At 37.2% G+C, this 12,801-nt stretch overlaps 1 protein-coding gene across 5 annotated transcripts in view; it reads left to right on the top strand.

Annotated features, from left to right (window-relative positions):
- Positions 1 to 12,801, top strand: part of cobl (cordon-bleu WH2 repeat protein) — a 58,870-nt gene that overhangs the window by 35,594 nt on the left and 10,475 nt on the right. For all 5 annotated transcript variants that reach the window (XM_028470261.1, XM_028470262.1, XM_028470263.1 and 2 more), the window contains one exon: positions 10,936 to 11,512. In XM_028470261.1, the coding sequence (XP_028326062.1) occupies positions 10,936 to 11,512 (577 nt within the window). The remainder of the gene's footprint in view (positions 1 to 10,935; positions 11,513 to 12,801) is intronic.

Below are 12,801 nucleotides of genomic sequence, written 5' to 3'. Positions count from 1 at the left end.
ATGATGGAATTAAAAAGAGAGCTATCGTGAATAACTTAAGAACTTATTTCAGGACAGATCTCTGATAAGATTAGTTAAGTTGCATCATTTTTTTTTCTTACTTTATTGCATTAACAAACAAAATGTCATTTTCACTGACAACTGTCATCAAAAGTACACTGGATTTTTTTTTTTAATAAAACAGAGCAGAACAGAACAAAAAAAACCCCAAAAAAAACAATGAAAGAAAAAATAAATGTTTTTTTTTTTTTTTTTTAAAAGGACATACAGTACATAAATGGAAATTGTGGATAAATAAGGTAACACTTTAGTTTAGGGAACACCTATTGACCATTAATTAGTTGCTTATTAGCATGCAAATTTTTTTTTATTTTGGGTGAGATTTGTTGTCGTCATGTGCTTGTCACCTGCTTCATGGCTGCCACACACAAAACATTAAAAAGTGTGATATCCACCTTGTTTATCATTAATAATAAATGTATTCTCAAAAGGTTTTTTAATTTAAGGTTTTGATTTAGTCCAAAGATATTTGTCGAACACAATGTTGGAATGAAAAAGAAAACAATCTTGAATAACTAAAAGAGGTGTTTAAAGAACTTAATACAGGACAGGTGTCTGATAGGATAAGTATCTGTGACCAGGCAGCATCATCTGAGGACACGACAAGTGCGAGGCGTTCAAAGACAAACAGCATGTTCATGAATAGGATTAAAACAAATTTAGTTTCATGACGGTGTCGGCTGTCAGAGCAGGCAGGTTTAGACAGGACGTTCTCTTCACAGAGTTCTGCATGACCTAAATCTGTTTAACAAACCTACTTTGTCACGTCAGTCAAAGTTAAACAAACATAGGTAAACTTCACGAAATACATCAGATTTAGCATTTTCTAACTGAGATGTGGTATATTGCATCATCTACTAGTCTGTCAGGAAATCATCATGTTATTATTTTATCTAGTTTGCCTTATAGAATCCACAATATACAGTCATTGTCTGTCCATTTATGCCATTTTATGCAAACATGTTCTTTCTAGAAAGAACATGCTTGTTTGTCTTAGGATTAACTGCACTTAATCTCTGAATACTTTGTCATATGTGACTGTCGTATTGTATACATCTTAGCTGGTCATATAACAACTACAATTACCGCTGTCCTCATTACAGACTTACCCCATGCTGAAAAAGCTCACATGGCCAACTAATTGCAACCTACAGGATATAGTAATGGACACTGACGTGGCATCATAAATTGAAAGATTTATAAGGTTGCTGTAACAAAGTGAAGTAATTGTTAATGGCTGTCACAGAGGCAGAGGTTATTAAATGGGGCAATTTGATTTGGAATTGGGAAGGTAGTCAGAATCGATCAAAATCATTGAACCTGGAAATGACGACCACAATCTGGGCCACATTTTAAGCAAGATACTCTACTACAGCTTTTAGTTTGTTCTAAATATGAAATTAGGTCATATGAAATTACTGTGTCTCATAACAATATGCTCAAAACAATAGTTCTATTTTTATTACTTGTAGTACTGTTGTTGCAAGTTTTTTTGTTTTTTTTCCTGAAATATATTTTACAATTTGACATATTTGACAAATGTGTTAACACTTGTCCAGGAAAACATGTGTAGAAATAAATAAATATATATATACTACACATATAACTTATGTATTTTTTTAATAAATGTCAAAAGGTATTCATAATATGAAAAAAAAGACTCAAAACATATGTTCTCTAAATTAGGGGAAATATTGATTAGCTTCATTAGTGCATAGATGATAAAAAATGTTAGACAGAATTAAGTGATTAAATAAGAGGACTAATTATTAAGTATATGTTATGAATGTGGTGGTGTGTGCTCTTTTGTAATTACGACTTTATTGTGTTTATTTACCATTCTGTTTTATTTGTAGTAAAGCGCCAACCTCTTAGATGATTGTACTTTAACTGAATAATAGTATGTCTCTCAATTCAACTATTATCACGTTAAAAGACAATATTAAGATTTATTTTCAAAGCAAAAATGTTATAATTTGCAGCGTCTCAATAGAAAAAGGTGCTTCAAGAGCAAACTAATTCTTTATGTACCCAAATGTGGAAATTAAAGATAAACATGGGAGTTTTAACAAGAGCATTAAAAGATACATTTAAATTGGATAAAAGTGTGAGATAAGCTAACATTATTCCCTTGAGGGGTTTAGGTTTTATTTTTGATTGCGTTGTTGCTTTAACATGTTACTTTTATGGCTTATGTTTCCAAAATGCAGTACAACATGAAATTTGCTGACATAAAGTAAACCCTACCCCCACTTTGTTTGAAGACATGACAGGGCCAAAGTTCAACAGGGGACAAGCGGCACTTAAGAGCAAAGGTAAGGGAGTAACAGGATCAGCTGCAGTAAGCAGGGTTTCTAAAGTCTGTAGAGAAATGAGCTCTAAAATACATTAGTCTGAGCTAAGGAAAGACTTGCATCATTATTGCTAATCTATCCTCTGCATTTCTACACTCTTTCTATTGCATTCCCAATGCTCAATTGTGTTTCTTCTTCTAGTAGACTAGAAGTTTTACCTATTTTACTCTAGTAGAATAAGTTTTACCTTTTTTTAATAAAGGTTACATTGTCATTCTTCAAAGGGGGGTGCGACAGAAAAAAATTGAGAACCACTGGACTAAATGCAGCAGGAACATGTTGCTGCTGCCACAGTTCAGTGTGTGGGCCGTAATAAGTCTACAGTGCACACTGTGAATTATTTTTTAAATGATGACATAATGACAATAATTAACATATACTGTATTAACTGTGTGGTTTTTGTTTTAGGCTTATATGAGTTGTCAGTCTGGCAGTGGCACTTCAAGTTTTCACACATTAAATTTATTATTGTTCAATTTTTTCCTCTTTTATATTCAGTTTGCAACTTGAATAGCTCACACAGAGTTCAAAGGCAAGGCAAGGCAAGGCAAGGCAAATTTATTTATATAGCGCATTTCATACTCAAGGCAACTCAATGTGCTTTACATGATAAAACATTCAATTGTTTAAAATCAATAAGAACATTTAAAATCATCAGTAAAATCAATAAGAACATTTAAAATCATCAGTAAAAATCAATTAAAATCATCAGTAAAATCATCATTACATCAACAACATGACAAAAAATCTCTCTCTCAATCAAAGCCAAACAAAATGTCATAACTATGACAATAAATTAAATATATATTTTTTTCTTTTCAAAAAATATCATGTATGTATCTTTTAATCGCAATATTGTGTATCGTATTGTAAACTGAACTTAATACTCAGTCTGTCTACCAACTTCTCATCATTTGTTGTTTGTCAAATGTCAGATTGGCGCTGGTGATGTGGGTTTTGGGGGTGCACTGTGTAAGGTTTTTTTTTCTGAGGCATTGACCTTGAAGGTGTGATGTCAGGGGCCAGGACAAAGGAAATGTGTTTTTCTGACCTGGTTCTATACATGATCAGATGCACGGGTGTATGAAAGTTAACTGTCAAAACCAGTCACACATTCAGCCAGTCATCATAGATTGGACAAACAAATCAACACTCATGTGCTGAAGGTCATGAATGTTTGTGTGTTTTGCTTGGGACGACTTCCTTTATACATTTTGTGCATTTCAAAATCTACAAAGTAGGCAAGGTACTGGTAATGACATATAAATACTGAGTTAACCTCTTACTATTTTAGTAAAGTCACCAGAGTGTACATTACTGTACACCCTGTACTTTAGATTTAGATTTTATGAAGCCCATTCATATTGAAAGATGAAGGAAAGATGACGTTTTTCAGAAACACGCTACTGAAGCATCAAATGCTTAAAGAAGTTTCAGCTCACATTACTATAATCAAGATATGAACAAAACAAATGAATGAATGACATTTGGCTTGTGCCCCTCTGTGGAAGACAGGTCACACCATACTAACCTGGCAAGAGCCAGATTGATGTGTAGAACTCCCTCTAACTCGAGTTCCATACATTGATCTGGGTCCGTGTCAGGCAAATCCTTTTGGAACCAGGGTGGGACATGAACAGAATGCTTGAAGCTGATTGGGCAAAGCGCCTGTCCACCATGATTTGTTTTAGCCAATCACACAGCAGATACGCTGCTATGGCAACAACAACAACAACAAGGCTCCGCTGGTGAAAACATACATCTTTGCCGTCCAAAAATGCACAAAGCGCCTCTCGCTGTTGCTCTTTCAAAAGGAAATGCTGGATAAAACTGAGTTTATAGCAGCTTCCACACATTCATCCTCCTGCGTCGACATCTTTTTGTTTTGATTCAAAGCTATGCTAATAGCGGTAGCCCAGCTAGTTCTCTCGCCGCAACTGCGCATGCGCCACTTTTGCTTCAACGCTTTTGCCTCCGTCACACCCGGATATCCCGCCCTAAACCACAATACTGCCTCTTTATTGGTTCAAACCGGTTTCGTTCGCTTACGAAGGGTAAGGGCTGGAGCAGCACAAGATGGATTCTGGTGTTTGTGACACCGGACCATATCCTATCTAAAAAATGAATGAATGAAATAATATTCAACAGACGAGATGGAACCAGGTTTGCAACTGATCACTTAATTCATTCAGACATTAGATCTATAAACCTCTCTAAAGCCCAGGCTGTTTAAAACGTACAACCCCCACGTAAGAGCTCCCACCGGTGGTGAGATTTACAGCCATGGGTCCACCAGTCGGTACACAGACAGTTCTGGGGAAAGTTCACAGTTCCAGGGGAGAATGCGGTCGGTTGGTAAGCGCCTTATAATAAAATGTACAGTTGAAACCTGAAGTTTACATACACTGTGCAAAAAGACAACACTTTTTTCTCACTGTCTGAAGTTAAATCAGACTAAACCTCTCCTGTTTCAGGTCAATTAGGATTACAAAAAATATTTCATTTTGCTAAATGCCACAATAATTACAGAATTTCTTAGATCATTTTTGATTACTTTCTTTGAGGTCAAAGGTTTACGTACACAAAAAGTACTGTCTTTAAACAACGTGAGGAAGCCCAGATGATGATGTCATGGCTTTGGAAAGTCCTGATAGATTCACTGACAACATGTGAGTTAATTGAAGGCACACCTAGGGATGTATTTTAAGGCCACATCTCAAACACTCTGCTTCCTTGTTTGAAATAATGGGAAAATCAAAGGAAATCAGCCAAGAAATAAGGGAGAGAATCGTGGAGCTCCACAAGTCTGGTTCATCCTTGGGTGCAATTTCCAGATGTTTGAAGGTGCCACTTTCATCTGTTCAAACAATTATTTGCAATTATAAACATCATGATAATGTCCAGCCATCACACCGCTCAGGAAGGAGACGGGCTCTGTGTCCCAGAGATGAACGTGTTTTGGTTCGAAATGTGCAAATCAACCCCAGAACAAAAGCTAAAGGCCTTGTGAAAATGCTGGCTGAAGCTGGTAAGAAAGTGTCATTATTCACAGTGAAACGAGTAGAAGCCATTAATCCTAAAGAAACGTAAAAAAGCCAGATTACATTTCGCAAAAAGACACCAAGACAAATACCTTAACTTCTGGAGACATGTCCTGTGGTCTGATGAAACTTAAGTTGAGCTGTTTGGCCATGATGACCACTGTTACATTTGGAGGAAAAAGGGAAAAGCTTGTAGACCTGAGAACACCATACCAACTGTGAAACACGGAGGTGGCAGCATCATGTTTTGGGGCTGTTTTGCTGCAGCAGGAACTGGAGTTCTTCATAAAATAGACGGCATCATGAAGAAAGAACATTACGTGGAAATACTAAGGCAACATTTCAAGACATCACCTAGGAAGCTAAAACTTGTAAATGAGTCTTTCAAATGGACAGTGACCCTAAGCATACTGCCAAAATAGTTACAAAGTGGCTTGAGGACAACAAAGTCAGTGTCTTGGAGTGGCCATCACAAAGCCCTGATCTGAATCCCATCGAAAATTTGTGGGCAGATAAACCTGACTCAGTTACACCAGTTCTGTTGGGAGGAATTGGCCAGAATTCCAGAAGAGTACTGTGAGAAGCTTGTGGAAGGATACCCAAAACGTTTGACCCAAGTCATGCAGTTCAAAGGCAATGCTGCTAAATACTAAGGAAATGTATGTAAACTTTTGACCTCAAAGAAAAGGCAACCGTGGGTCAGTGGTAGGTGGTTCATCCAATAACTGAAGGGTTGGGAGTTCGAATCTCGCTCTATCCCCCAGGGCAGCTGTGGCTACATTGTAGCTTACCACTACCGGTATGACTGTTGTGAGTGTGAATGAATAATGGTTTGTGTAATGTGCTTTGAGTTCTCTCGAAAAAAGTGCTATATAAATCCAAGCCATTATTATCCCCCGCCACAAAGTGGAAAAGCCCCGCCACAAAGTGGAAGGGGGATATAGGTTTGAGGTCCGTGCGTCCGTCCGTCCGAGGTAAAGGGGACAGCTTTTCTCAGAAACTGTTTAAGATAGGATAACCAAATTCTGTGTGTGGCTTCAGGATACCAATACCTTGATGGAGTTACAAAATGAGAAGAGCCCAATTATTTTGTTTCCCCCTCAAGGGGCCAGTCAAATATTCCAACAATTTGTGGTATTGAATCATATCCACATACCAATGTATAAATGGGGTCCATTACCCCGTACGTGTCACGGGGGCGCCAGGGGTCCCTGGGTGCCCCATTTCTCAAATGACTACTCCTCTGTTAGTTCTCCTTAGATCAGAATGCAGTTTGGTATGAATAATTTATGAATGAATATGATGAGACGCTCGGAGCCCTTTAAATAGTGCCCGAGGGCCCACGCCCTTTTTCGGTAATTTCTAAATTTATCGGAACATACTCGTGTGATATATCGTTTCATAGGCAATTCAACGTAGATTACAATATTACATCACACAATTTAATTTGTTTTACTGATTTCACTGAATTCTCGGGAACGTGGTACGTGCTATTCGGCACGGGCCCGGCCATAGTTCATCAGAACTTGTTTTTACTCTGTTTGAGGTATCTTCAAAGAGAACAGCTTTTCTTAGAAACAATTTAAGATAGTTAGTAATTTTATATTCTGATTTGATAATATTTTCTTATGTATACATCTAAGTTCTTAGATTTAGGACATTTAGGAAAAGGTTGTGAGTTATAATGAGAACCAATCTGGCGGGGGATGTTGATGACTGTTTTTTTGTTATTATTACCATAATAAAAAAATCGTAAGAAATTCTCTCATTATTGTGGTATTTAGCAAAATGAATGAATTTTGGTAATGTTAACTGACTGACTGAAACAGGAGAGATTAAGTCTGATTTAACTTTAGACAGTGAGAAAAAAAACTGTTGTCTTTTTGTACAGTGTATGTAAACTTCTGGTTTCAACTGTATGTATCCTTAACTTGGGTTCAATTGAACCCGACAGGTTCGACAGTGTCCATCCATCCATCCATTTTCTGACCCGCTTGTTCCAGTTTCGGGAGGTTGATCAATGTGTTGCACAAAACACATTTACATGATAATGTATACAGTTTATTAGAAGATAAATTGTGATAACAATGTTAATTGTATTTTTGAATATGAATTCATAAAACGTCAAATTAAAGAGCATTTTCAGCAAAGCACAGAATCAGCCCAGACTTGCAGTACATGTATTTATCTGAATAAAATAACAACCAACGTTTGAAGAAATCGCATTTTATTTATCCAATTAAAGAGGGCTTAGTTAATGCACTGATGAAGCTTGTAGGGTTCAGTACCTCCAATAATGTTAAGATCCACTATATTTCGACTACTTTAAATGTAGAGAGCAGGTGAAGAAAACACCAATTTCCAGTGGGTTACTGGGACACTGTGGACCACAATGGAAATGGGTCAGTCATGGGTCCCTCACCCTCCTTTACACACATACATTGTTAAGACTTTAGCATGGAGCTCTTTTCATCATACATGCACACACCCACATGTCCATTATAACACACACAATAACCCAAACACACACTAACTGTCTAGCAGCCTACTGTTGGGGATGTTTTCGACCTTCATGACCTTACAGTTGAGGCCGTTCAGCAGCTATTATTATCTCTCACATTCACATGCATACACATGCATTTGTAAATGTACTATCGCATGCACACCCACACACACATACAATGCTGCCCCTCCCAAGCATAGATTTCACATTCCACATTAGCACTGTAATGTTGCCCTGTTACAAAGCTCTCGCCCATCAAGAGTCCTTCAAAACAACTGATGAATGGTCACGCCACCAGGTTGAAGCCTGCATGGGTGGCCTTATCTGATCAACATGCTCCGACATGGGGCCCTTTGCCCCTCAAACTATTGAGTGGAAAATTTAATAGACACACCAGTCTTGGTATGGCCTTGTGCATGTTTTTCTTTGAAGTCCTATATACATTGATACCCCCAAACCTACTTTCCATGACACATCATCACAATTTCTGTTCACAATTTGTTAAACCTAACTTTAAAATGGGAATCCACATACTTAATATAGTTCTTAATTTCTATATGATATTGCATAATGAACTTTTGTGTATGTGCTGATCCTGCCTGCTGACGTCAATGTACGGAGCGTTGTGAATAAGGACGCTTTGGTCACGGAAACAGTACCGTCCTCTATGGAATCATGCTGTTCTCACAGAGCTACACAACAATTTCAAAGGCTGCAATTCTAATGACCGTTAATGTGTATAATATTGCATGGTTTCCAGGATTTTATTATCATTTACACAAGAGAACATGTAAAAACAAAATGTGTGCCTCAGGGCTAGCAGCATACTATAAATAATGAATAAATAATAAAAGGAAAGGTTGACAAGTATAATAAATAATCAGAAGACACACAGAGATGATGATGTGTACCCAGTGTTACTTTTTGTTGACAAAAGATTTTCGTCAGTTTTTGTCGACTATATTTTTTTAAGTGACATTAACTCGACTCACTAATTAGAAAAATAAATAAAACTAAATCAAAATATATTGATATTGTTGACTATGAAATTAATCTATAAGGTATAATCAAAACTACTTTTGTTATGTGAGAAAGTGATAAAAGACATCCCATATTACGATGATAAATGGTAATTGAAGCTTTAAAAAAAATGCTAAAACTCTCTTATGCTCTATATTTTACAATCTTAATGTCATTTAGTTGACTAAATCTAGACTATAACTGAAATAGTTCTTATTTTTACTTTTTTTTCTCGCTTTTTTCTCTTGTTACTCTCAACGAAGGCGGACGCTTACCCCCTAAAATTAAGTTGCATTTAAGTCTGAAGACAAACAAACTAAATCAAAATTTGCTTTGTGTAGCAGAATCAGAGCTTTGTTAAGAAAATAAAGTTGAGTTCTAAACCCAAGGTCAAAACTCAAAAAGAAGTGTGTAATGAGTTTCCAGTTACGGCACCAATGGGTTGATGACAGAAACACACTTACACTCCCAACAACCCTCCTATCTGTACACGTTATTTTACCCAAGCTATGAGATCTGCTGCCACAGTAAACAGAAGTGTACGTTTTCTTGCATAGCCTCACAAGAATTATGTGAATATCCTTTAAGTGTTGAAGCTTCTTGCTCCTTCTTATGTTTCCCACAGTGTGCATAGACTCTGCTGTAATCATTCATTTCCATCTAAATGTGCTCCTTGCTGACACACTTGTTAGGCTGATTTATCATAATGACTTTTGTCTAAACAAGCAATATTTTCATACAAATCTTAAGGTCCTATGTTGGGTTGAACCTCGCAAATGTAACCACAACTCCGGTTTTATTGACAACAAATGCTGCGAAGCATTGCACGAACGCACACTCGAGCACACATATATCCTTGTAGGAAAGTCATTCATCCATTGCAGCTTCAACTTTGGCCCACTTCCACGGGTACATCTGTATTCATGGATATATGAATGCCAAAGGAGGGAATAGAGAGAAAGACAACCAGTTGGGGGGCTATTTAGATTTCCATAGCCTGCCATGCACCGAGTTCATCAAGTTCATATATGTGAACCTGGTCTCCCTGCAGCAAGGCAAGGTCGCTTGATTTCTTGTCTTGGTGCATGTTGCAACACTACATGCAGCTCTTGACAAGTTCGGTTTTCTTTCTGTTAAGAGAAAGAACAATTTAAGCATAAGCATTAAATTTTAAATGGTTTTTAAACATTGCATCAAAATATTATTTATTTAGATTGACATTAATGCATACAAGAATGTTAAAAATAAACATAATGACCTAAAGTGGTTAGGTGATGTATTTAATCTCTGTAGTGTTATACCGGTTTGCTCCCCATTGAAAATACTTTTTGAACAAAGTTTAGTTTCTTAAGCCATCATTGGTGTCTTTAAAAAAAACTATAGAAAATTGCTTACAGGTTACAACAATGCTGAGTAAGAGATCCATTAACCTGTTTTGGAGTCATCGCTGATATGGCAATGGATAAATGTTTAAAGTGAGATAGTTTGAGAAGGGCTACTATAAGAAAAGATTTACTTTTACTCTCCCCACATTGGGAAAATTTGTTTTTTAGAGCAGCAGAAGAATAAAGAACAGCATTTCACGCAATAAAAATAAATTAATTAAATAAACATGAATAACAAGGTTAGTCATGTATACAATAATGGGTAAATATATATAATATAACTGGGGAAAAATATATACAATATAAATCTAATATTTAAGGTGTCATCAGTGAGTCATGGTATGAACATACGTGTGAAATAATAACAATGAAACAGCACTGTCCTCAGCTGATAAACCATAATGGTGGCAATTGTAATGTCTTGTTTGACAATGTAAAACAAGCCTTGGCTTCTTTCCACAGTCAAATAACTTGTATATTGGGTTAATTGAGTCCAATTTAATATTGAATCAACACAAAACAAGAAATTAATCTTTCGCTTCATTTTCTTTTGCCTATTTTTTTCTTATCAGATGGGTTCAAGCAGCCAACTAAGGAAAAGAAAGGCTCCAGCTCCTCCTCCCACACCAATTTCTATCTCACAAGGTTTTGATGATGCATCAACTTCTACTACTTCTACCCCTGATAGCATCAGTGAAATGCCTCCTCCACTCCACTTGACCAAAGTGGCAGAGTCGACTACATTTAGTGAAGTCACGTTAATAACACAAACAGTAAAACCAGCCCCCCTTAAAGTGTCAGTGCAACCTCTGTCTGTGGGTGATGCAGGATCAACAAGCAGCAGCACCCCTGATAGCATGGCTAGACGGGACTCTAGCTCGGAACTTAGCCACAGCCTAGACGATTCGGATACTGACCTCGACCAGGCCGGTTCCCACTGTAGCACCCTTACCAGTAGTTCAGTCAGTGGGTCTGTGCAGGTCTTGTCTGAAACAAAAAGCTCCTTCACTGAAGTGGACAAGGCCGCCAGCAATGTGGACACTCAGATGAGCCAAGAAGTGGTTTCGGACAGCAGCTCCAGGTCAGACACCGAGTCCACCTTAAACGTGAGACTGAATGAAGTTGAGAACAACAGACACAGCGCAATAGGTATGTATATTTTGTATTGTCATAATTAGACTGTTGTATGTATTTCTTTATATACAGGGTCTCCACGGTCATGAAATTCCTGGAAAATTTAAGGAATTTGAAAAACCAATTTTCCAGTCTTTTGGAAAGTTTTGGAAGTATAGCCTATTTCCACACTCGCAGACCTCTGTTACACTAGTACACTGGAAAAACTTGCTAATTTCTTTGCTCTAATAGTCTTGAATATATCTTAGCAGTTCAGAACTAAGTCATGGAAATTTAGTAAGATCTTATGGAAAGGTTTTGGAACAGTTTTGTAAACTCATTGTGAAAAAAGTGTGGGAACCCTGTCCTTGTATATAAATTGACAGAGGAAGCAACATCCCTGATGAAAGCTTACTGTTGTTTGTTGTAGTAATGGTTTCCAGTATAAATATTGCCCAGTTTTAACTTTCATATTTGGCTTTTTGAAACTCTGTTGGATTGCAAAGGGAAATGTCAAGAACATTTCTTGAGAATCTGCAAACAGGAGCAACGAGAGCCGTTATTTTCATTTCTGATATGTTGATAAAAATGAAGTTGGCTGTCAAGTTTTCTTCCCTGTTAGAATGTGGATGAACGCCTGCCCCGGAGAGCTGTCACTACAGAAACATCTGACACTCAAACTGTCAAGAGTGATGCACTTAAGCTGCTGGAAGAAAGTTTATGAGAATGTAAGCTAGGGTGCGTGTGTGTGTCACGGCTGAAAGACGAGAACTAGTGCAGCTGGTTTTCTTAGTTCGTGAAACAATATAGTCATTGTGTTTGCCTCCTACTTATCAACCTTCTGGGTTTAGTTTTTCTGAGATCTACCTACTTGCCTTTTGTTTTTTTAAATCAACACTTGTAATTGATCTTTTTCTCTCCGTTGGGCTTGTTTGCCTGCACACAGGCACACACAAACTTTTGGAGCTGACAAAGGCAGAACACAGATTTAAACAAGATCGACCTGAACTCCAGCTGGCCTCATATTGATTTTTCTTTTTTATAATTTCATAACCCAGATCTTTACATAGCAGAGTTTGCTGTGAGAAGAGGTTTGTGTTTCTTGACAGTGTCAAAGAGCTCAAATAAGATGAGAAAGGTGAACGAGATAGCATTGAGCAACTGGAGCTTAGGAAGACTTTGAAAAATGGAAACCTTGGGTTCTGGGTAGGTAGGTGTGATGGACATGCAGATAAAAGCAAGAGAGAGTATTAGTTTGTTTCTACAGGACATAACTGTGTGGACAAATTCATTAATCTATAAAGATGATTACATACTGTATATTC

This window comes from Gouania willdenowi, chromosome 16 (genome assembly GCF_900634775.1).
Source record: "Gouania willdenowi chromosome 16, fGouWil2.1, whole genome shotgun sequence".
Taxonomy (NCBI): Eukaryota; Metazoa; Chordata; class Actinopteri; order Blenniiformes; family Gobiesocidae; genus Gouania; species Gouania willdenowi.
Note: the sequence above shows the minus strand (reverse complement) of the source record. Positions and strands in the feature narration are given on the sequence as shown.